General features: G+C 39.7%; 1 protein-coding gene across 6 annotated transcripts in view; it reads left to right on the top strand.

Annotated features, from left to right (window-relative positions):
• Positions 1–25,976, top strand: part of SERGEF (secretion regulating guanine nucleotide exchange factor) — a 251,564-nt gene that overhangs the window by 24,857 nt on the left and 200,731 nt on the right. For 2 of the 6 annotated variants that reach the window (XM_081282259.1, XM_081282260.1), the window contains exons 6-8: positions 3,842–3,955; positions 6,219–6,281; positions 10,048–10,206. In XM_081282259.1, the coding sequence (XP_081138385.1) occupies positions 3,842–3,955; positions 6,219–6,281; positions 10,048–10,206 (336 nt within the window). The remainder of the gene's footprint in view (positions 1–3,841; positions 3,956–6,218; positions 6,282–10,047; positions 10,207–25,976) is intronic. The other 4 variants (XM_081282262.1, XM_081282261.1, XM_081282263.1 and 1 more) reach the window with 4 other exon arrangements.

The raw sequence follows: 25,976 nt of genomic DNA, 5'->3' as shown, positions 1-25,976 counted from the left end.
CAGTTAGTTAGAAGAGATCAAAATAAAACACACAGACAGTACCTTATTTTAATGCTAGGTCCGAGACGGCTCGGTCTCCCTGTTTCCCTGCCTCCAGCCGCTCAGCAGGGCAGCGAGGATTACTCTGGGCTAGCAGGAGAGAGAGAGAGCGAACACGCCGGGGATCAGCCTTTTATTTGGGGGAAACAAGAGATTCAGGGGAGAATTCCATCCAATGAAGGTTGAGGGGGGGCTGTACTCCAAGGTCAGGGTCAGTGATTGGGTCTCCAGGGTCAGTGGTTACGCACACCCCCACACGGATGGGCTCTCTCATCAGGAAAGGGTCGGGATAACTCCGACACAGCCAGAGTGCCTCAGGCCCTTAACGGGAGTCACCCAATCACGTGTCAGAATGGCTCCCCACAGTTTTATATGAACATAAATTTTCTTTTCTCTGAAATACATGCCCAGCAGTATGATTGCTGAATTGTATGGCGGTGGTTACACTTTTATAAGTAGGTCTTCTCTTAGAAATCATCAGGGCAAGAATTGCCTGTCAATTGCCTGTCAGTAAATTTCTTCCCTCTTTTATACCAACTTTCTGTAATTGCTAGTCTTTACATTTTTAAAAAACAGCTTTATTGGGCTACAGTTGTTATTCATATGTAATGTGTACAACTTGATGGATTTGGATATGTGCAAATAACTGTGATGTCATCACTACCATCAAGGTCATAGACATATCCAGTACCTCTCAAAGTTTCCTTGATGCCCTTTGTTTTGTTTGTGCGTGTGTGTGTGTGTGTGTGTGTGTGTGTGTGTGTATGTGTCAAAAACACTTAATGTGAAACTTACATTCTTAGCAAATGTTGAAGTGCCCTTTACTGTATTGTTAACTACAGGCACTGTTGCACAGCAGAGTCATCTAGCATAGCTGATGCTATATACCCTTGAACAACAACTCTCTATTTCTTCTGCACCCCTTGCCCCGCCGACTACTATTGTTCTTTATGCTTCTATGAATTTGGCTATCACAGATTCCTCATATACATAGTATCATGCAGCATTCATTCTGTATCTGAATAATATCATCCAGATTCATTCACATTGACGCAAATGACAGGATTTCCTTCTTTTTGTTAAGGCTGAATGATATTTCATTGTATGTATATACTGCCACTTTCTCTATCCACTCACCTGTTGATGGCTGCTTTGGTTGTTTTCATATCTTGGCTTTTGTATGCAATGCTGTAAAGAACACGAGAGTACAGCTATTTCTCCAAGATCCTGATTCCAGTTCTTTTGATTATATATCCAGAAATGGGATCCCTAAATCATATGATAGTTCTGTTTTTAATGTTTTGAGGAACTATTATATTTTTTTTGTTACATTTGCACCATTTTTCATTCATAATAACAGTGTATTAGGTTCTAGTCTCTTCCTGTCCTCGCCAACACTTTTTTTTTAAAATAATAGCTTTCCTAACAGATATGAGGTAAAGTCTCACTGTAGTTTTGATTTGCATTTTCCTGATCATGAACGATGTTGAATGTCTTTTCATATACCTATTAGTCATTTGTATGTCTTCTTTGGAGAAATGTCTGTTCAATTCCTTTGTCCTTTTAAAAATTTTTGCTATTGAGTTGAAAGAGTTCCTTATATTTTAGAAATTAACCCCTTATCATACAGATGGCTTGCAAAACATTGATGAATATAATTGCTACTACTTATTCATTCTGTCGAGGCCTCTTCACCACCACCATCTAATTTGTAAATATTTCTGCGTGTATTTCTAAAAGATAAGTAAGTACTCTTTTTGAAAATGTTGCTGTACTACCTTCATCAAACCTAAAAAAAAAAAATTGTAATATCAGTAAGAATCCTGTTGGGATTTAAATTTTTCTATAACATGTTTTTATGGTTTTTTGAATTGGGATCTGTTAAGTCCGTATATTATAATTGGTTGATATATATTTCAAATCTCTTTAAAAATGTATTTGTTTCTTTTGAACATTTATGCTATGTATACTTTGCCACATATAAATGTAATCATATAGTATTTATTCTTGTAAGTGGCTTACTTAATATAAGGATCTCAAGGTTCATCCATGTAATAGCATGATAGCATGTCAACATTTTTTTTTTTTTTTTGAACTATGGATTGAACTCAGGGCCGCTTAACCTCAGAGTTACATCCCAAGCCCTTTTTATTTTTTATTTATATAGAGTGGGTCTTGCTAAGTTGCTTAGGGCCTTGCTAAGTTCCTGAGGCTGACTTTGAACTTGTGATCTTCCTAGCTCAGCCTCCCCAGTTGCTGGGATTACAGATGTGCACCACCATGCCCAGGAACATTTCTGTACTTTTTAAGGTTGATAATACTCTATTGTTGTGTGTTTGTGTGTGTGTATCCATTCATCTGTCAAAGTGCGCTTGAGTTGCTTCCATGTTTTAGCTATTGTGAATAATGCTGGTATGAACATGAATGTTCAAATGCCTCTTCAAGATCCTACTTTCAATTCTTTTGGATGTATACCTGGAAGCAGAATTGCTGGGTACCATGGTAATTCTATTTTTTCACTTTTTGAGGTACTGTTGTACTGTTTTCCATAGTAGTCACATTATTTTACATTCCCACCACAATGCACAAAGGTTCTCACAGGTTCACTAACACTTGTTATTTTCTGGGATTTTTGTTTTGTTAGATATAGCATCCAAATGGTGTGAGGTGGTTTCTCATTGTGGTTTTGATTTGCATTTCCTTAATGATTAGTGATGTTGAGCATTTTTTCTTGTGTTTAATTGGCCATTAATGTATCTTCTTGGAGAAATGTCTATTCAAGTTCTTTGACTATTTAAAAATTGGGTTTTGGTTTGTTTTTGATTGACTTTTTGGAGTTCCATATATATATATTGTGGATATTAATCCTTTATCATTTATCTGAAAATCCTTTTATTATGTAGTTTTTTTCTCTTTGAAATTTATTTGTTGAGGGGATTTTTAAGTTTTATTTTACATAAATTTGTGCTTTGTTTATATTGTGCCTATACTTTATTTTTTCATTAAGCAAACTTGTCTGTTTACTGCCCAAGGGACCACTGGTTATAGTATGCTTCCAGAGTAATAGAATCAATGCTGGTGTTGGATTATAGGTACAATTGCACACATCTGAGTATAGGCCAAATACATGGATTTTTTTTGTGTGTGTGTATTTGTATTCAGAATATGAGATGCAGTGGACATGGTAATAAAAGCCCTCTCCATTGAAATCATGATTATTAACCTGTCTCAGAGTCATAAATATTTATTTATTTTGGCAATGGAGAATCTTTGAACTCATCTTGGTGTGTTGGGAAGGACACTACCTTAAGGGTCAGGAGAGCTGAGTCCTGGCTTTTTCTTTGTGGTACAAGATCCCCATGTGATCTTGCACAAGTCACAATCCTCTCTTAAGGTCTCAGTTTCCTCATCTAGTAGATATGAGGAATGAGCTTGATGATCTTCAAAGTCCTTTCTATCTGGCTTAGAGTCTGAGTTATGTTCTCAGGCTAACCATGAGCAAGGTACATTCTAGTGATTTGACTCAGGAGTGTCCTAGAATTTTTTGGATAAGTTTTAATAAGTTTTACTATATTGAATTTCTCTTTGATAGTCTTAGATTGCCCTGACGACTGGAATTTTGATTGGTTTGGAAGTAATCCCTGTGACCAGTGATTGGAACCCTTGATGCAATTGAGCTTCTCCATAATACTCAGGTTGACAGAGTGAATTCAGAATTTCCCATAGTAGTGAGGTTCAAAAGGCAATTTGGTCTTATCCTGATGTACATTTTCTTTATTTTCTCTTCTGCTCTTTTGGGAAGTGAGTGGCATCGTGTTCCAGTGGGGGACTGGTTTGGCATCATCTAGACGACGGTCATCCCTCAGGCAGACTCTCCCATTATTTTTGACAGCAAAGGAACCAAGCAGAGTTACAGGTGAGGCCCTTATTTATTTTTTTGTGAGAAAGTAAGAGACATAGACATGCAGAAAATGGGTAAATGGTTTTGTACTTTTGCTTTTTCTTTATCTATCTTACTTTCTCTATTAGTTGGTGTGTTAGTCTTTTTGGGATTTTTGTGGGTCCAGTAAAAGTAACCCTCTTGGCTGCCAGAGTTTGGGTCCTGTGGAGAGATAGATGTAAGTCAGAGATCAAAAGATGGTGAATCAAAGGGTGGAGATCAAAATGGTAGCTCTAGAACTGTTAAAAACTACTTGGAGTAGTTTTATAATGAGCCTGTAAATTCTGGATTTTAGATTGAACTTAATCTACCAGGCACTGTTTCCTCAAAAGGACTGTGGGCTACTTTTCACATGCCTAGTTTCTTCTCCCAAAAAGGAAGCAGGAGTGAGCAAGGATGTAGAGAGGACCAGGAATGCCCCTTTAGGGAGTTCTCTACATGAAAATACGAGGAGTAGGTAATAAGTGTTCCTTTTGCTCATAGGTCTATTGGTTGATCTTCTGTTGGTCATTGGTCTATAGAGGCTTCTTCTCCTCAGCCTCCTTCCTTCCCTCTTTTCCTGCCTCTCTCTTTGAGCTCTTATTCTCTTTTTCCTATTCTCTTTGTGGGCCTTTGTCTCTCTGTATTTAGCACCACGTTTCTATCTCCTCTTCTGACTTTTGTGACTCTGTTTACTGCGGGTTGGTTGTAGGAAAACCTCTGCAAGAGACCTGAACAAAGGAGGGATTTTTGAGGGTGGTGGAAATGTGTGTGGAAAGAATAGGAAAGGGGAGCTGCTGTGGGAGTGATGTACCTGAGTGTTGGGATTATTCTGATTTTTCTGAGTTCTAGAGTGTCTCTCAGCTGGAGCTGGGGTTATATTTCTGATGCCAACAGGTTCAGTTGGGAGGGTGTGCTCAACCCTTCCCAAACCCTTTTCTTTTTTCATCAAGGTGTTCACTGCTCCCTAGGTATTCCCTGCTTTCTCATGACCTCCAAGCCTATGGGCACACTGTTTCCTCTACCTGAAATGCCTTTCCTTCATGCTCCTTTTGGGAAAATTTCAAGAATTTTTCAAGGCCTAGCTGAGATACAGCTTTCTCAGTAAAGAATCTTTCCTCTTTTAGCAACCATTGCATTTTCTTCATAGGCAGGGATTGTTTATATGTTTTTTCATATGCCAAGGGTTATGTGCATTTAAGGGTCAAGAACTATGTGGCATTCTTCTGTATTACCACAGGACCAGTAACTAGAAGGAGTAAAAGTTGTTTATTTTATTTAACTTAACCTATTTAAGGTCTGCTTGGAGTAACAGTTTAGATTGAGAGTTGATTTGGGGAAGTTTTCTGATGAAAAATTAGAATGAAAATTAACTTCCTGCCCTCAAAGTCTTTCACTCTTCATTCTCCCATCACCCTGTTTTCACAGATTCTGGAGCTAGATCCTTTACTGTCTCCTCTTCAATTTGCTACTAGTAGCCCAGGTTTCCTCTCTGGTGAATGTGGCTGGAAATGTCTTATTATCATTCCACAGGATACCTGAAGAAGTCTTTTATGGAGATACTAATTAAACAGAAGCATCAGAAATAGAGTTATGGAATAGACTGCATTTATTTGCATGCTAAATCACATGTTTCTACAGGTTTTCCCAATTTCTAGCAGGGTTGATTGGGATTCTACCTTGTCAGTAAAGGCAGTGGAATTAAGGAAGGAAAAATACTGGATTTGGAGATGGAAGTCTAGTTCAAGTTCTGGTTCTATCTCTGTGTCTTGAGGAGGTCTGTGTTTGTATTTACATCCTGCATATGATAGTAGCTGAATGTCTGAGATGTCATTGTTTCTCACACAGCAGACAGAGCTAGGAAATACACACACACACACACACACACACACACACACACATTTTTACACACATAAGCCTATCTATTTCTAGAAACCATGAATTTACACTGATTTTTCTATTACCAACTAATACCAGAAGCTTGTTTCTAGCTTTCCCACTTTTCACATTTGAACCTTCCTTTCCTCTCTGGTATTGAGGAACCTGTCTTCTTTATTCTCAATATATTTACTTCTCTATTTCACTCCCTAGTAGGTTCCAGTCTCCTCCCATGCAGCCATCTTCTTGGCCAGTGCTGCTGACTCACACCTGCCTGTGCTGGCTGAGTTTCTCCTCACACCTAGGTGGTGATGGCTCACAGTCCCTCCTCCACCCAGTTTATCAACATAATTCAAAAGAAAAAAAATTTTTTTTTTTGTAGGCCTAGAGAATTCTAAAGCAATATGTGTTCTTGCTGGCTCAGACCACTCAGCTTCATTAACAGGTAGGTACCAGCTCTTTCACAGTTTAATATGCCATTCAGAACTTTGTGAGTGATGGCCTAGAGTGTTGATATTTGGATACAGAGGGAAGGTAATAGATTTTAAAGCCAGAATTCTGATGCCCCCACTGGTATAATCTTATGCAGATTATTTTACCATTTTTTGTCCATTTCCTTATCTATAAAATACTTTGTGGGTAATTATGAAAATTAAATATGATAATGTTAAGCACTCACATCAAACATAGGCTTACTTCATTTTCTTCTGAGTTTGCTTTCTCAATTACACAAGAAGGATGAGAATATCTTCTCAGGGTAATTGCAATGGTTAAATCATATAATGAACAGTAAATTTATATATAGTCATGAGTTGCTCAGTGAAGGGGTTACCTAATCCATTTCTATGTCTAATGTAACTAAATGCTATCTTTCTATACTTTCTAGCTGTTTAATCTCAGACTAACCTATTTTATTCATCTATATCTTTTTAATTTGTTTATCTCTGTTTTCTCTATTTTGTTAACTTATATATATTTTCTTTCATCTATTCTTTAACTTAATGTACCTATATATAAATAAGCCTACAAGTTTTATTCTCTGATCTGCTTTATATTATTATGTATTTTCCTATTTCATCCCTTTATTTCTATCTTTTCCATCTATCCATTTTTCTATCTAATATATTTTTTTCTCTCGCACTGTAGTTTTCTATCTGGCTATGTGTCCACCCATCCATTGGACATGCTCATCAAACATAGTATGAACTTTCTAGTGACTTTCCTTAGGAGGCAATGCATTGTTTTCTAGGCAGCAGTTATACTTTTGTTTTAATTCATATTGTCCTATTCTCTGCTGGTAGGGCTAGACTGGAGGCTGCACCTCTCAGAGATTTAGTATTTTTTTATAAGACCTCCACTCATAATTGAATGCATTTCATTTTTAAGCAAAAGGAGGGACATTCATACTTAGTGTTCTTTGTGTTTTATGTGGAAACTCAGGTGTGTATTAATGGTAAATTAATGGTGGCATGCATTCTCCCATATCAAATTTACAGTGTTGTCCAACTGGATGCTCCTGTTGTTTCCAGAGCACCAGAGTCATAGTGAGAGAGTTTAAATACTGCAAAAATTCTGAGCTATGCATAATTAGTTGCTTAATGAGTTTAAAACGAAAAGTAACAAAAGAAACATGTACTTTTAGTGTGCGACTCACATTAGCTAGATTTTTGTTTGTCAAAGTGTTAAGTTGAAATGAATGCTAAGTGTAAGCAACACTACTGGGCACCTGGTTTCACCTCTCCTTTTACAGAGGAAGAATTGGAGACTCCAAGATGAGAAGTGAGTTGTTCAAGCCTACAGTCAATGAGGGAGGGGGAGCCTCTCTCTGAGTGTAAAAGTAGACTGAGGCAGACATTTCTCCTGTGTTCTAAACAATTTGAAATGGCTGACATCATATACACCATAGAAATTGTCTGATCTACTGCTAATGTTGATTTCTTAAAAAGTCTTGTGATTAGTAAATTATTTCATATGTGGCACTGTTCCTATGGTATTTTTTATACATCTAAACTTTGAATATTTTTTGAGATTTAATCATGACATTGACCATTTTGAAGTGTCTATTTAGTCATTTTTAGTATATTCACAAACTGAATTGGTTTTCAGTATTTTGAAAGTGATTTAAAAATTGTCAAGGGCTGGGATTGTGGCTCAGTGGTAGAGTGTTCGCCTAGGGCGGGACCTGGGTTCGATGCTCAGCACCACATAAAAATAAAGGTATTGTGTTGTGTCCATCTACACCTAAAAAATAAATGTTTTAAAAAACTGACAAGATTAATAATCCTCCTTTCTCATCTAGTTCAAGCTGTTAACACATTGGATTTTGTTCAGTGCTCTTTAGACCGTTTTTCTGGAGTCCTTGTAGATTGTGTAACTCTTTGGCATTGCAGCAGAATTTAATTTTACCTGCTGATGCAACAGTGTAATGATTCTCATGTGGAAGTCAGTTTGTCTTTCAAAAAGATGTTAGATGAACTAAGATAGATTAAGGCTTAATACAAATTGTGCTTTATCACCAGTGGCATCTTCATAGCTCACCAATTTACTTAATGGATTGGTATTTTGCTGAGGGGCCTTCTTTGCCCTCTTATATGGGATTCTCATACTTCATATACCTTGATGAAGTCCAGGGAGGTTGCCCTTTCTCTGAGAATGAAGTATACCAAATTCACTTCAAAAAACTGCAGAATATCAGTGCTGCAGGGTTTCCTGGGTGGCAAAAAGGCTTCAATGATTTACATTCTGCCATTTAGAGTTGAGGAAACAGAGTCCCAGAATGTGGAGTGAAGTGCTCAGTGTCAAATAGTGACCAAATAGTAGATGGCACTTGAACTAGAGACCTCTGAGCCCTGCTCTAGTGTCCTTTCATGCTACTCTTTGGCTTTTGATTAGTTTTTGGAAATATATCAGCAGCCCCAGGGCAAGTAATATTATTGACAGGTCACAAAATGCAGTGGAAGCTGAGTTGGTTTTTAGTTCCCTTATTGACTATGAGTTCTTATTAACCATGTGAGCTTGAAAAGTCATTTAACATCTTCCAGGTTTGATTAACTTATCTTCTAGAACAGTGCTGTCTGATAGAAATAAAATGTGAGCCACATTTCAAAAAGTAAAAAGAAACAGTTGGAAATGAACTTTAATATTATATGTACTTTAACTTAGTATATTCAAAATAGTATTTCAGTGTGTAATCAATATTAAAATTATTAATGAGGTACACTTCTCTTTTGCACCAAGTTTTTGCAGTTCACTCTGTATTTTTTTACTTCTAAGATATCTCAGTTTGGACTACCCACATTTCAAGTGTTCAGTAGCCACATATGGCTAGTGCTATTGGTTCGTACAGTTTTAGAATCTTGAAGTGTTAGGGCTGAGAAAGCTTATAGAGCAACTGAGTAGTCATGGCTTCATTTTGTTTGACCTTTCATCTAAAAGATATATTTGAACTTGAATGTCTTTTAGACAGGCATGTGCTTTCTGGTTTACCACAGTTGCCACCAATTGTTCTTGTTCCAGCATCGTCAGTCATGTTATCTGCCCTTCTGGACCAACTACCCTCCTTTCCACTACACATGCTTTAGAGAGGCAGTGATTTGTCCAAGGTCAATAGCTAGTTAGTGGGTCCAGGAATAGAAGCCAGAGTCACTTGACTCTGAATTTGCTTTTTTTTCCTGTTAAATCACAATGGCAGTCATTTCTGTTTATATCACAAGATTATTGTGAGGTTGAAATGCTGCACAGATGTGATGTGGTAGCTTTATATTTTCTGCTGGACAGGATAAACAATGAAAATAATCCTATGTTTCTAAAGTTTAAATAGAAATAGTTTGTCTTTTAACTTACTATTTTAACAAGTTAAAAAATTTTTCCCCCAAAGGAAATGTGAGCATATATTAAAAAAAATAGAGAGATACGTCTCATAGAGGGTAGATGTGGAATGAATATTTGTTGAGTGAATGAATGAAGAAAAATAACTATACATTCTTACTCCTTAAAGTCCTAAGAACATTTGACTTTGTTTCTATATGTAGAATTTTCATATATCTTATATTTTATTATGCCACACATGTACATTGTATTTTGCTTGGCTCCATTAAACATTATATTATAAGTTAAAAAAACCACAATTTTTTAGCCATTTTTTTAGACTTGATTTATTTTCCATAATTTTCAAATAATGTTTCTTCATCTCTGTTTCCCTTCTGTTTAAGATGCAGGAGAGCTGTATGTTTGGGGAAGTAACAAGCATGGGCAACTGGCTGCTCAGGCTGCTTTTCTTCCTGTGCCCCAGAAAATAGAAGCACATTGCTTTCAGAATGAGAAGGTCACTGCCATCTGGAGTGGGTGGACACACCTGGTTGCTCAGACAGGTGAGAATGCAGCAGAAAATTTGGTATTGGTAAGAGCTACTGGAGGACTGTCTAAATAGGCAAGAATGCTTAGGGTTTAAGGATTTTTGTTCATGAAAAACTTTAGGGACTGGGAGGGGAAAATCCTGGGGTCTAATTCTGCTATCAGCCAGATATATGGCTTTTCCTTTGTGGATCACAGTTTTGTACCCAAAAAGACTGGATTAGATTAACTCCTGATCCTAAAAGTCTGTGAGGTTTTAAAAAGGAATCCATTGTAGCAAGCATCACTCAGAAATTTGTCCAGGTTGTTGGGGAGTTCTTACTTTAATAGAGCTGAGGAGATGACCGTTTGTATTTCCACCTCAGTCTAAATTAAAAGAATTAGAAGCTGGTTGCAGTGGCATAAACCTGTAATCCCAGTGGCTCAGGAGGCTGAGGCAGGGGGATTGCAAATTCAAAGCCAGCCTCAATAATCTAGTGAGGCCTTAAGCAACTTAGCAAGACCCTGTCTCAAAATAAAAAATAAAAAGAGTTGGGGAATGTGGCTCAGTAGTTAAGTGCCTGTGGGTTCAACAATCCCTGGTAATACCCCCCTAAAAAAAAAAAAAAAAGTTCAGCCAAAGTAAATATTTCAAGGAAAGATGGAGGCAGGAACATAATTTTGAATAATAGCTGGCATGATATTCTGACTTAAATTGTATTTACCCTAATAAACTATGTACATTGATCCAGGCATCTCTTGTTCCCTCAGATGCTATGCTATCATACCATACAGCTTTTGGCATCTTCATCTTTCTTTGAGTCTTCATCTGTTTCTCATCTTTCCCTTAGGGGAGCTCTTTCGTGGCCTTCATATCCCTGACTTTGTTCTTGGACTTTGTGTTTTATGGCCTCTGTTCATCCCTGCTGTCTAAGAGTTCCTGCTGACTTATACACAATTCCTGGGACAGACAGTTTATAATTCTTGGGTCTATTGTCATGTAAAGGCCTTCTGAACTTCAGGGGTTCCCTGGCCTGCTCTTGTCTGCTTTGCTAGCAATTCACCCACCTCTAGACTCCCAAATGCCTAGTGACTTTATTCTAGGAGTTTCTGGTTCTTGAAGGTTTTCAGTCAGCTTCTTCTTTTTTTAGTAAGTCACATATACTACACATTTGTATACACAAACAGACTTGTAAGCATTCATTTCTGTGATGCTTTTAATTGATATTTAAAAAGTTTTATGATCATTCTGGAATAAAGGCCTGTATAACAAATGTGTATAGTAAAATTTTCATATTACCACTTCAGAAGATGCTTGAAGGAAAATGTATTGTTCATTTGGAGGAAGATTATGTCTCAGAGAAGTTCAGACTGCTTAAAGATTGGGCCCATCTAGAGAAGCTTTGCTTGAAGAGACATTGAGCATAGTAACTGCTTATTTGTATGCCTGCTGATATGAATTTTTTTTTCCTTCAGTCAGTAAGCTCTGTGGAGCCACCATATTGCTTTTATTCACTTCTGTGACTCCACTGCCTATCTGAGAATGTAGTTGTTTTCCTTTGTCAGACTGTTTCCAGTTTAAAAGAGACTAAACATTCAAATACATTTAAGGCAGGATAGACAACTAGGCTTTCTGATCTCTTTCCTGGGACTCACTGGTCCTTGAACAGAAGGCTTCAGTTTGTCTCTTTGGATTCAGGATCTCAACCAAAGCAGTTAATATGTATTGGACACCTATTAAGCAATGTAATAAGCCTTGGAGAAATGAGGAGAAAGACATGGGCCATGCCTTCTCTCGAGAATTTGTAGATAGACTTAAGTCTAAGAATATGGAGATGGACAACTTTTCCATCCACCCTACAAATAGTGATTATGTTGATGTGCCATACTTGGTATTAGATGTAAATATTGCCTTTAAGGTGTCTACCAGGGGAGACAGACCTGTAATGAAATTTCAGCACATTTCTAGTATGATGTGCAACAACATTGCTAAATACAAAAGTAGACAAAAACTAGCCAGTCTGAGTAATTAGGTGTTAACAGGTAGGTATTTCATGGTTAGTCTTCAAAGAGTCACAGTGCAGTACACTATACTTACTATCAAATGGTAGTAAGTTTGGTTGAGTCTGTCAGTATACCCTTTAACGAGTTAGGAAGTAGACTAATGAAAGACATAAAGGTTTTTTTTTTTTTTTTTTTTTTTTCAAGTACTGTAACTGATGTTGATTCCCATGTCTGGGTCAGCAGCCCAGCCCTTGGAGTGGGAGGTTGGAACCCACATCCCTGACACTGTCTGAGTCATTCCAGTTGCTTTGGAGCTCAGCTTAAGGTTTCCACCTCCACTTGAGAGCCTGATTTTTGGTAACATTTCCGCTGTTTAATTAACTTGTTAATTTAGTTCATTTGTTTATGTACATTGCCACGTTCCCCTTTCTTCTGAGTCCATAATGGTTAAAAGCTGGGAATGTTTGAGTGTCCTGATTGTTGTACTGAATTTTGGGTAAATGGGAGTCTCCTACTATTTGATTCACCAATTTTGTGTTTCTTCTAGCAGTGGAAGCCCTTGCCCTGGCCTGATGTCATTGAGAAGAAACACCCAGGGCTTCCATTTAATCAGACTCAGCTGCTCACATTAATGGGAACAAGATTTCCTTGCAGGGTCAGAAGCAGCTCATTAGTGGAACAAGGAATTATTTGACTCTGGTTGTTTTCATAAGCTCCAGTGGCAAATTATTCCTGGGATGTGCTTGTAGGCTGTAAGAGCACATAGCTATTCTTATCTGTCTGAGAAACGCTGGCTGTGTGATACTGAGAATAGAAGAGTTTGTGGATAGTGACCCTATATCTGGCTAGAAAGATGGAATGGGATAGGACGAGGAAAAGGGAGAGCACTTTGCTTTTCCCCTTCTCTATAGGGTCTATACCAGTGTTTCTCAACCAGAGGTTGAGACATTGCAGTGGCTGGAGACATTTGTGATTGTCACAACTGGGGGTTGCTACTGGTATCCAGTGAACAGAGGCCAAGGCTACTATTAAACATCTTATAATGCAAACATAGTCCCTCTACTCCTATAACAAAAAAAATTTTCTAGTCCCAAATGTTAATTCTGTCCAAGATTGACATAATATCCCTAGTGGTAGGTGCTTAGCTAGGGCAGTTCACATGGTATCAGATAACTTTACAGACAGTATGGGAATCTGGGATGTGCTGTCTGCTCCCCTCTCAGTCTGGTATCTGCCTGCAGTGTTCGCAATGGAAAAATACTTTTCTGTTAGTCACAGCCACTTGGAAAGAGTCCAAGAGAACCTGTTCTAATCTGGGAGAGTTGGCAAGGGTACCTGTGTCTCAGGCTGGTGGAACCGCATTCTAGAAACCTTTCTCAAGCTGCTTGATAATCCTGATCATTGTTCTCAGGAACTTCATGGGACTCCTGGGTGACTATCCAGGCTCAGTGACCTGCAGCTGTATCATTTGAGATTCATGATTTCCTGGTTAGTGGTGCTTCTAGTGAGAGTTGAATGGCAGATCTGGTCCTTTTCTATTTTGGTGACCTTGATTAAGCCACATCACCTGTCTAGGCCTCAGTTTTCTCATCTCTTAAGTAGAATATTAAAACCTACCTGTATTCTGCATAGGGTTGTTGTGAGGTTCAAATGAATCTGTGTGAAAGATCCCAGCTAATTGTAAAATGCACAATTGCCTGAGATTAGGATATGTGAGTGCATTCTGGAGTCAGTAGCTGCTTATAGAAGGAATTCTATCCCAGCGAGATCTGTGCTGAATTTGAGACATACTAGCTTCTGCCCCGATGGCTCATAAGCTGGCTAGGAGATGTGACAGTTTCCACATCTTTTTTTTTTTTTTAATTGTAAATGGACACACTATCTTTGTTTATTTACTTATTTTTTATGTGGTGCTAAGGATTGAACCCAGTGCCTCACACGGGCAAGGCAAGTGCTCTATCACTGAGCTACAGTCCCAGCTCCAATTTCTACATCTTGATGGGGCCAAGTTTCCTAAAGTCTTTTTCACTCATTGTGGTAGGCAAGTGGCTTTTTCAGGCTGTTAACAGTTTGGAAGATCTCCATAGATAATTTTACCTATTAAAATTGATTCTTCATAGCATTCATCCCAATTTTTCATTGTGTACATCTGTTTGTAGTCTTACTTGTTTAACATATAGATCATAAATTCCATGCGAGCAATGTTGGTTTTGTTCATGGCTGCATCCCTAGCATATAATAGGCATGGCACTAGTAAGTGGATGATTCATAGCAAATTGCTGAATGAAGAAATAAATGGAAAGGTAAGAGAAACACGTGCTGTGACATCAGACAGAGCAAGGTTTAATCTTAGTTTCATCAGCTTACAACATTGCTGTGGGCAGTGCCCTTGTGTCCATATCTATTGTCACTGTAATAGTTGTCTAGTCTCTTTAGTTCTCATGGAGGTATGGCCCTTTCCTTTGTGTGTGTGTGTGTGTGTGTGTGTGTGTGTGTGTGTAGGATTCTTTGACTAACTCCCCCTCCCACTAGACTATAAGCTCCATGAGGCAGGAGTCATGTTTGGTTTTGTTCACCATTGTATCCTAGTTCCTAGCAAAGTAATTGGCACATATGAAGTAGGTGCTTAATACATGTTGGACAAATGAGTTAAACCTAGCTTCTCTGAATGTATTTCCTTATTAGGAAAATGGGAAAGCAGTTGGTGACTGGGCATAAGGATTAAATCAGATGATGTAGTACATCATCCAGCACAGGACTGGGCTCCTATGCCTATTAATATACATCTGCCCTTTGGAACTTTGGAGCTTTCTGGAGGTTGGGTGCTCTTCTCTTTCCGGAAGAGGTCTCTGGTTATGCGTGCTTCTTTAACAGTTTTATTCAGGATTATCCTGAAGAATACAGAAAGATCAGTGCTTACAGGTGCTAAGTGATGGTTGCTGGTGATTTATTAGAATTTCAAGGGGAACGATTTTCCCAAGATCCAAATGTTAATGTGGGATTAGTCAGAATGTCTAGAATCTGTTTGCTTTCCAGATGCTGGAAGCTTTCCCTGAACCATGCTGTATCCCAAAGTAGCCTTGCGGTCTCACAAGGGATATGGATTGAAAAACTGAAATCAAATACAGAGAGTTCTTTGACATTCTTTACTTTTTTTCTTCAGTGTCACCTAATAAAGTGCTAGAGTCTTGAAAGTTTTAGAGAATCAGAGATGGAAAAAACATCTTACTCACCTGGCAAATGAAAAAACTGAAACCAAGAGAAAAAAAAAGTGATTTTATGGCAACATTTAAACTAGAATTCCATTTCTGCTTTCCAGTAAATTTTTTTTCCCTCTCCCTCACTGTCCTCCTGATTCTTGGTAATACCTTTTGAATGAAATATTTTTTTATTTCTCTAAAGAGAGGAATTGCATGGTATGTGTGGAAAGGACTACTTCGGAGCCTATCTTCTTTCTTCAGAAGTCACAGACTAAGAAATGTTTTATTGTATTTGATGTCTGAGCATTAGTGAAATCCAAGCTCAGCCATTGATTCACACTAAACTGAGTTTATAAATATACCTAATGCTGATTTTTCTGTTTTGGGGCCAAGATCCTTTGCAGAATAGGGTGACAGTGTACATTACTCCATCTTCTTTGGGACCATATATCATGAAACCTCAACTGAGCCCAGGGAGATTCTGACCTCATGGGCTCTATTTAAAGTAGGTGCCTTGGAATTGATGATGCTTGTTCTTTAGGACTTTTAAAACCCAATGATTGAAAGTCAAACAGAACCCAAAGACTACTCTGAAATGGATGTTTTGCTTATTACTAGAGTCATTTGTTTTTATTTTAGGATCCTTAGAATGTCAGTAATGACATTCTAATGGCCTGACTACTTCCGGTTTGGAGATGGGGAAGCTGAGGACTAAGCAGGGGGAAGCACAGGTAATGAGTGAAGGAGCTAGGATCAGAACTCGTCTTGTGACTCTCCATCCGGTCCTCTTTCTGCTTTTCGTGTTCTCTCTAGGGATGACGAAGAAATGTGGATGACTTAAAACTAGTTAAATCCAGGAACCTGACAAGGAATGATGATTCCTTCTTTATAAAAAGTTATGCTTTAGGAAAGCTCTGCTTCTTACCTGGAGGGTGTAGCCCTAGATTCCCTTAGTGGATATGTGTGTGGAGTAGAAACTGAGATAATGCCTAGGAGTGAGGGGTCAGGAGGTCTGTTCGAGAATTCATAGAAGTAGCTGCATTTCTAGTTATGATAACACAAACAGCAATTATAATCTGATGGATCATCTTTATTACTATGAAGTGCTTTCACATTATATGAAGGTGGCAAGATGAATGTTATGCTTACCTCAGATGAGTCCCTCATTGGTAAACTACATTTCCCTGGACTATGTGTATGGGCAGAGCCAAACTTGAACCCAGTCTTTTTTCCACAAGCCTCCTACTATAATTCCAATTTATATATTTCTCAGAATGCTCTAACTCATTAACTAAGCTTCTTTTATGCTTCAAAGAAGCATATTTCCCTAACATTTGCCAGTGAGAAGTTGGAGGTCACAAAAATTTCTTTGAGTTTCAAAATAAATTTGTTCCTAAAGTTCTGCATTATTTCAAGCAATGAATAAAGAAATTCTTCGTTATGTTTGATCCTCCAGCAGCCATTTGTAGAACACTTATCTATGTGCACATAGTATTGTGTTGTAGAATACAGGGAACTATAAAATCAGAGCTACCTTCAGGAAACTGTGGTTGGATGAACAAAATTAAACATTTAGTAGAAGAATCAAAATGTGACATGGGTCCTGAGGAGTCACCTAGACATCCAGAGCTCTAAGGTTTCAGGAGAAGGAAAGGTCACTGTGGCTGAGAGTGGTCAGGGAACGGTGTGAAATTGTGGTTAGGTTTTGGGAAGGTCATGTTCTAATAGGTGGATAGCTTGAGAGTTGGTTCTCTTTGTCCTTTGGCAATACACTAAACTCCCTGGCTTGCTTTTTCCCATCTGGCCAATAGGATGCTGTGAACATAATGAACTTTTTGGGCCATTTCTGTTCTGAAATTCTGTCCTATGAAAAATACAACTGGCCTAAGAAAATAATCATGGATGTATTCAAAGATGAATATAATGCAGTCATTCATTGCAGCTTAATGTATAAGGACAAAAACAAAGACAAATAAATGAAACTCAAGGGAGATTGGTTAAATAAATTATGGAACAATGATATGTTGGAATATATAGTCATTATATAAAATGTTTTAGAAGAATATTTAGTGACAGAGAAATAGGCTCCTCAGATAATGAAAAGACCAGATTACAAATTACTACACTCTAACTCCTAATTTGTTTTTCTTTTTTAAAGAAAGAATGTTTGTATAGAAAATAATAGAAGGAAAAGTGTGTGAATAGTATATTTGGTGGGATATGAGAGAATTTTCTTTTTTATTTTCTATTCCAAATATGTAATTGCAATCTGATTATGTCCCTCACAAATGTTATTTTACAATTAATTAAAATGGTTTTCCCCTGAGTCTAGAGATTATGGATCCTTTTCCAGCCATTCCTATGTAGATGTCCTTGACAAGTCTTTTCCATGGGCCTCAGTTGAGAGGTCTCATGGAAAAGAGGCAAGAGAGTATAGCAGGAGGCAGGAAAGTGGGTATCTATTTTTGTCTCAGTCATGAGTCAGCTTGATGACCTTCTGAATATCCTTGAGCCTTAGTTTCCTCCTTTGAAAAGGGGAATTGGAGGTCACAAAAGTTTCTTTGAGTTTCAAAATAAATTTGTTCCTAAAGTTCTTCACTTTTGTGGAACCAGCTGAGAGGCCTGATTGGATTCTTGAGCCTGGCCTCCTTTCTCTTTGGCTTCTCTGAATTCAGGCTCAGAGAAGGCGATTTCTGCTGTTGATAGTTCAGGGTTGGAATGGAGTGGGAGCTCATTGATGGTGATGTGAGCTGGCAGGATGTAGAAAGCATATTAAACCACTAGAGGGAAGCATTGTTTGATTATGACCCCTTCCCACCTTGTTATTTGCTCTATCTGCAGGTGAAGAATATCCTTGATTTGTCTGCAGGTTTCAGATTCTAGGGTTCCAGAATTAAAAAAAATACTTTGAACATCACCCAGTAATATTCTCAATGTGTTGTAGGTGTGAGATGATAGATGTCAGGACAGGCAAGTGACCTACTTAAGTCATGCATTATTCTTTCAGGGTCTGCATTATAGGTGCAGAAGATAGCTACAGATAGAGCCAGCATGTAATCATTTTTGTCCAGAAAGAGTAAACAGTTCCTAAGATTGAGTAGGAACCTAAGGGATCTAGCAGTATATACCTTAACTGACCTTGAGAGGCCTGGAGATAGAGAAGAAAAGATATAACCCTGACCCAAGGAGCTCTGGTAGGGAGAGCACATGCCAACATGGATGTGACTCTAGTATGTATTTTCCATGCCTGGTGTTCTTTCTGGTCTCAGATCCAGCTTGTGGTGGTAGCTTGGAGGCTGTTTAGGGAAGATCCTGTAGGTGATCTTAATGAATGATAGCCTTCAAGGTTAATGAGATTCCCTGGGCACACCCAGTTTGTTATTTCTAGAGAATTTCTTGCAAGCAGTGGTTGGCCTGTTTATATGATATGCCTTTACATTTCTTGAGGTTTGCAAGGAATGCTGACAGTTTTGTTTCCCACCTTCCAGAGACTTTGATACCTGGGCTGTGGGCTGATTTTATTTTTGGTTTGCAGGTGCCCACCAGACCTAAACATTGTGGTAGAGGGGAATTGTGTACTTCCTGGAAGTCAGGTAGCTGCATGACCTTGGGCAAGTTAATTCCTCTCTTTGGGCAGGGAGGTCAGTCTCTCAGCTGTAGTTGTGTCATCTCTGTCACAAGAGATGGAGATCTGGTGTTATTTTTGGCTTTTGTGTTTTGCCATGAATACCCATTGATCTGTGGTCTGGAGAAGTGCAAAGTATGTCTTACCTGAAACAGAAACAAGACTCACCCTTTGTGAAGTGGGTATGTTGGATAAGGGGCTTGTCCCAAGCCAAGTGCAGCAAGGTCTGGATGGCCACCAGATGGCAGCAATGGGCAGGCAGACAGCCTTAGGGGAGGAGGTGAGTAGGGCCAGCATCCAGAGACTGTCTTAGCAAGGTCAGAGCTGAAAAGACTTCATACAGTGCTTTCTTATGAGAAGAATTGAAATTGGTCTGGCCCTCAGTTTACTACCCCACCTAGGAGCTGGGAGACAAATCGGAACCTCTCTAGGTGAGCTAGAGATGGGATAGGAAGGACATTGTTCCTGATTTCTTTGAGGGTCTTATCCTAATGATTTCCACCCATTATCTTTTTAGCTTCCCTCTGCTCTGACCAACTCCTCACCCCTCCCTGTGGCCATTTTGTTCCAGGTCAAGGCCTCCCATCAGGTTGTGCTGTGGATGGAATTGGGGGTCATCCTTCAGCCTGCACATCCAAGTAGTAGGTAGGCTTAAAGCCTTGTCAGAGGCATGTTGCAGTAAGATGTGAGTTAACATAATTGGTTGAACAAACACAAAAATGTTTTTCATATTCCCAAGGGAGTCAGATTTGGGCAGGGGACAAATTTTTGGCAAACACTATATATTACTGGTACTGCCACTTACAGATTTCCTCATTACCTTCTGAGGTAAAGTTCACTCCCTTGCATTCTGGATAATATTGAGGTTCAAAGAGGCCAAGTGGCTTCTCTAAAGTAACAGCTAGTTAAAGAAAGCTGATACTTGAACCCTACTGGTTTGATGTCAAAGCTCATACTCATTTAATTTCATCATGCTACCTCCCCTCAAAGTGACCTCACTGGAAATATAGCAAGTAACTGTATTATTTTTGACAGCTATAACAAAGATCCATGGACTGGGTGGCTTATAAACAACAGAAATTTATTTCTCACAGCCTGGAGAGTCTTTTTTTTTTTTTTTTTTTTGTACTGGGGACTGAACTCAGGGGCATTCAACCACTGAGCCACATCCCCAGCCCTTTTTTGTGTATTATTTAGAGACAGTGTCTCACTGAATTGCTTAGGGCCTCACTAAGTTGCTGAGGCTGGCTTTGAACTTGCCTCCTGCCTCAGCCTCCTGAGCCACTGAGATTATAGAAGTGTGCCAATGTGATTACAGGTGTGTGCCTCTGCGCCCATCCTGGAGGGTCTTAATAAGAGCACTGTTAGATGTGGTTTCTGGTGAGGTCTTGCTTCCTGGTTCATAGTTGGCCATCTTCTCCCATATAGTGGAAGAGGGGAGGGAACTCTTTGGAGGCCATTTTATAAGAGCACACTTCCTGTTAACGAAGGCTGCACTCTTATGATCCAGTCAACTTCCAAAGACCCCACTAAATTTCAACCTAACCTAACCCTAATTTTGGTAGGATACATTCAGTCTCTAACAGAGTCCTCTAAATTTTAGGGCAGAGTGGAACAATATTTTGTCTTTTTTCCCTGATGAAAGCTTGTAAGAAGTTCTGGTGGGCTGCTGAAGCAAAGGCCTTTGAAGCAGTGCCTGATGGAGCAGGTAATTATGGAGCGGGTTAGGGAGTGGTGGCTGGAAAAGCCCTCACAAAGAAGGTGAGCACGTTCTCTTGATCTGTGTTCTAGCTGTTCTCTTTGGCAGGGATGCTGTTTCTCTGATTCCTACTTAGCTACTGCTTCCCTTCTGTTGATTTCTTCCCAAAGGCCACCTCTCACAATCTACTCCCTACCCGATTTTATTTTCCATTATAGCCGTTTTCACTGCTTGAACTCATAGTGTCATTATTTATTGCTTATTTGCCATTCTCTCCTCATTGAGTGGGAGCCTTGTGCAGTTTTCATCTGTTTTACTGTTTCACTCAGCTCTGGATTTCCTGGCATAGAATAAAGGCTCAGTGAGTGCTGGTGGCATGAAATAGCTGGAGCTATTGGATGTGGAAACTATGCCATCTCTAGTAGCTGTGCTCAGGAGACCAGGCTTATGGCTCTGCCCTCTTCCCACCTTGCTGGAGAAGGCCAGGACAGAGAACCTCAAGGACAAAAATGTTTGATGATCCAGTGTTTTAAGACAACATTGTCCCTGCCTGTCTGCAAGACCTTGCCTTGGGTCCTTGGCTTCCTTGTCTGTCTTCAGTGAGTGGGGCCACCAGCCATGCTTTGAACTCACCAGATGGTTCTGGGAAGGGCTCAGAGGTCCCTGGCAGAGAGCTCAATTTCCATTCAAGAAATCCTCATCTTTCCTGGTGGAGATTGATTTGTTCTAGGAGCTCTCTAAAACTGAGCATTAAGTGACCAGCCTATAATTTTGCCATCACTTTTAGATTCTTGACAGATGACATTGTGCTTGCCCTTTCTCAGGGGACCTTGCCTGTCCTGCGGGAGCTTTCAATAATCATAGTGACAGCCAATTCCTTAAAGTGCTCTCAGTGTGTGCCAAAAGGAGAATGGCCCATTTTGAGGAATCTGGGAAGAATCAGCTCTTTCTCAATCTGAGAGTGACTTTTACCTTACCAGGAAGCTTGATGTAGTCAAAAGAGCCCTGAAGACGGCTGGGGGCGTAGCTCAGTTGTAGAGCACTTGTACTAGGCCATAGGTTATCCCTATACTATAAACAAGCCCTGAAGAGCTAGTTTCAAGTTCTAATTTGACAATTTGTTGGCTATATCATCCTGAGCACCTCTCTGGGCCTGAATTTCCTCATCTGTAAAAGGAGAATCATAATCCCTAATTTTTCTGCTTTGCAAAGGTATATTATGTCATATACTCATTTACAATTCCTTCCTTCATTCCTTCTCCAATTTGTTTAGTAACTGTTTTTACATAGGCAGAACTGAAAGGAGGGTATTCCAGGCAGAAGGAATACTATGAGCCAGGCTATAGAAGTAGGAATTGTACCCTGTTGTAGCTTACTTGACCTGGGCCATATATGATGAGAATAGCCTGGAAACATCTGAGTTTAATGGGAGTGGGTCCTTGTGAGTAGTGGAAGGAGCCACTGAAGGTTTCTGTGGGGTACAAAGTATGATAATCATGAAAAATGAAAGGGAGACCCTAACTCAGGGTGGCTCTTGCAGGCTTCTCTGTTGAAGGCTCATGCTTGCTTTCTACTCCAGGTCTCATCTCTGTGGCTGACATTGAGGTATTCTGGACTCAAGGTGTAGCCCCTTCCTCCAGTGACTGGGTGACTGTTATAAATCCATAAGATGGGTGGGGACTAGAGTCATCTGGCTCATTGGTCTATCTTGTAGTCACTTAGCAAGCCATCATGTTACATTTCATCTTGAAGCATTTCTTCAGGGCCTAAAAAGGAGCAGCTTTGGGGCTTCTTCCTACACCTCCCTGACGAGATGGAGGTATGTGAGGAAGGGGTTAATTAATTTATTAAAGAGACACTGTGTGCCAGACATTTTGTCGGGGCTTTACAAACACTGTCTATTGAATCCATATGGAAATTTTGTCAAGTAAGGCTCACTCCCATATTTTATATAGGGAACTGAAAAGGCATGTGAGACATAGGCTCAATCCATCTAGTAACTTTGTACAATGTGAAATGAGGGTCAGTGTTACCTTGTTAACTGTGAGGGTGTGGAGACAATCAAATAAGGTCATGGATGTGAAAGCACTTTGTAAACTGGAAAGTACTGTGTGCACGGGCAGGGTGTTACTAGTACTGCTCCCAGTTAAAATTTTTTTTTCTTTTTTAATGCAGTACTAGGGATGGAACTCCGGGTCTTGTGCATGCTAGACAAGTGCTTTATTACTGAGCTATTTCCCCAGTCCTTTTTAGATTTTATTTTGAGGCAGAATCTTACTTGGTTGCCTAGGCTGGCCTTGAATTTGTGATCCTCCTACTTCCATCTCCGGAATAGCTGGGATTACAGGCATATGCCACTGTAATCCTGACCAAATTCTTATTTTCAGTTTTAGTAGGGCCTCTTCTGTGTGGGTTGCTAGAAGGTTCTGACCTTTAGTTTCTCCTCTATGTACCTTCTCCTCCAGCTAGTCCTAGATTCAATGGCTGTACTTATTACTTTTCTCTGGTAAGCCCACAGATATGAAAGTACTGTTCATTTTTAGAAATTTAACCCAGTAGTGCAAAATTAATATCAAGGTAAGCTTACTTTTTGTCATTTTGGTAAAATAATAATAAATCATGGAATTTAAATGCTTTAAGGAACCTTATCATCCTGATTTGAAGTTTGAGAACATAGAAGCTCAGGGAGGGGAGATGATTTGTTCCCATGGTCTCACTGATAATGGATAATAGAAACAGTATTAGAACCCACTGGATCCCTTGTCCATGGCCTCTCCACTGTCCCACATTGCCCTTTTAAACAGAGACTTAAAATGTTTTGTCTCCTTTATGGAGGAAAGATCCAGTTTAATAAATTTCATTATCCTAGCCCCTTTATGTAACAGGGCTGTTTCCGGGTCCTGGCAGATGGTCCATAGTAACAGTGCTTTGCTGATTTGGTTGGAGCTGAGCCTATGAGATGAAAACTCCTGAGTAGCAGATGCCTCTCCCAGTCCCTGGCCATGGAAAAGTCAGCCTCTCTAATGAAGGCACATAGCTTTACTTCTCATGTCTTTGGTGGGACTAGATGTGAACTCTGTGGGGATAGCCTTAAACCATATTAGGTCTTTACACAAGTCACACTGCTGTCTTGGAGATTCTTGGCAGGTGGCTTGCTAGTAAAGAGTGTCTATTCTGAGGTCTGAAAGTCAAATGGGAACAGGGAGCAGAACAGAATGGAAATTAGCAGACGTGGAAGGGAAAGACAGGTGTCCCACTGTGGCAGTGCCCTACAGATTCTTCTTTTACCATACTGTGAGGCCACAGATTGCCAAATGAGCCATCTGAATGAACCCTTGGTACTTGTCACACCACCCTTCAGTCTCCACAATGGACTTTGATTTCAAGCCTCTCCCAGCCCCATACTTTGAAATCACTGGGACTCTTAAGTTTTCTGATTATCTTCCATTTCTTGATGAGTTCTTAGATATAATGAATTCTCCTCAGTTGCCTCCTTTGATGATACTTATTACTGTGTCTGCTGTGACAAGTCCCCAAACCACTGACAGTGGAATGGGCATCACCTACACTGAGTCTTCTGTCTGTACCCCTCCTACTCAATTATCACCCTTTCAGGGTCCCCAAATATGAGGGCAGAAGAGTAGGAGGGGTACAGTGGGAATAGCTCTATTAGGACTGAAAAAATCCCTTATACCTACCTCTCTTGAAGAATCTGGGACAATTTTCCAGGCGTGGGGTTAGAATAAATTTGAGAGGTCATGTTCCAAGAAGTTTGCACTGGTAGACCACAAACTGTCATCCCAGGGTAGATAGTCTTCTTCCCCTCTTTGTTCTTGCCTCTAGGTGAATAAAGTTTGGGAGCAGTCTTTTTCTCTCCTATTCAAAAATTTAAATCATGATCTCTCATTTACTGAATGCTAATATTTTTGGAAATTGAGGATGCAAATGGTGTATCTAGGGGGATCTCTTGGGGTTTCAGAGGTGAGATCTTGGCTTCCTAACAACTGTTTATGTATGTGATGGCAGACTGTACAGGATTCACTGGTTCCAATGTGTACATTCTGTCCCTGCTCCTGCTCCTATGAGGCCTCAGTATGGTCTGAAAGGGGAGCTGTGCTCTCATGGCCAGGTGCTGGGATTTTTACCAAAGGGCCACAAGCCGCTTGCTCCTTTCTGCAGGTCCAGACATGCTTGGGAACTGTGGCTTGTGCAGTCTCCCAAGTTAAATTCCCAGCTCCAGCCTTCAGCTTGGGCACCGTGAGTCATCATCATCAACGGAAACTGTGGCCTCACCAACAGCTGGGTGCAGTGCTTGGCCTTTTCTCACTCTCTCTTTCTCTGTTTCACAGTGATGGAAACTGCTGATGATCCTTTTTAATGGACACAATTAAAGCTGTTATCTAGGGGTAGGGATGGCAATTCTAGGTGGAGAGAGGAGAACCTGGAAAAAGACGGAAGAAGCCATCCAAGAAGCCATCCCCTGGATGTAGGCAGCGAGGGCCAGTGTGGACCTCTACTGTCTGCAATTCCCTGCCAAGGACCCCAGGAAACCCCTTGGTAGTTGGGTAAGAAAGATAGCAGTGGAAGCTTAGACAGGTTTGACTGATAGTTTTCTACCAACCTAAGGATAGAAAGAGTGGCCTGGGTTCGTGTCTCTCTTTTCTTTCTTTTTTAATTTTTTTTTTTTAGTTATACATGATAATAGAATCTATTTTGATATAGTTAAACAAGCCTGGAATAGGTTCTTGTCTTAGCTTTGCTTCTAACACACTTTTTGACTTTGGGTAAATAAATTTCTTTCCTTTCTGCACTGATGTGTTAAGAATTTCTCTGAGGGCCCTTTTTACTCTGATGGGTTTGTTAGGCTGAATTGAATGAAAAGAACTTTGAACCTTGTCCCCGTAGCCCTCAAATGAATCAAAGCCAGTAGCTCTCTTCTCAAGATGAACAGTGCTCTGTTTACTGTATAAGAAAAATCATATAGTCTTGTTTTCTACCCTCCAAGACCTTGTAGTCTGTCTTCCTGCTTTCCTCTTCCCATGAGGCAATGGACACTGGAAAGCAGGAAACTGGGATTCTAGTTTTGGCTCTGCCAAAACGTGTAATGTCCTTGGGAAGATTATTCCCTTCCTTCAATCTCATTTTCATTTGGGATTAGACTTCTTGCCTTCAACTGCCCTCCTCCATCCCCACCCCTCAACTTGAGCCTCCTACTAGTTTTTCTGCAGGGTGTGATTCTTAGCTCTAGAAGCCCTATGGGTATAGTTTCCTTTCTTGCTG

The sequence above is a fragment of the Spermophilus citellus genome, assembly GCF_964194105.1.
Source record: "Spermophilus citellus genome assembly, chromosome: 2".
Lineage (NCBI taxonomy): Eukaryota > Metazoa > Chordata > Mammalia > Rodentia > Sciuridae > Spermophilus > Spermophilus citellus.
Note: the sequence above shows the minus strand (reverse complement) of the source record. Positions and strands in the feature narration are given on the sequence as shown.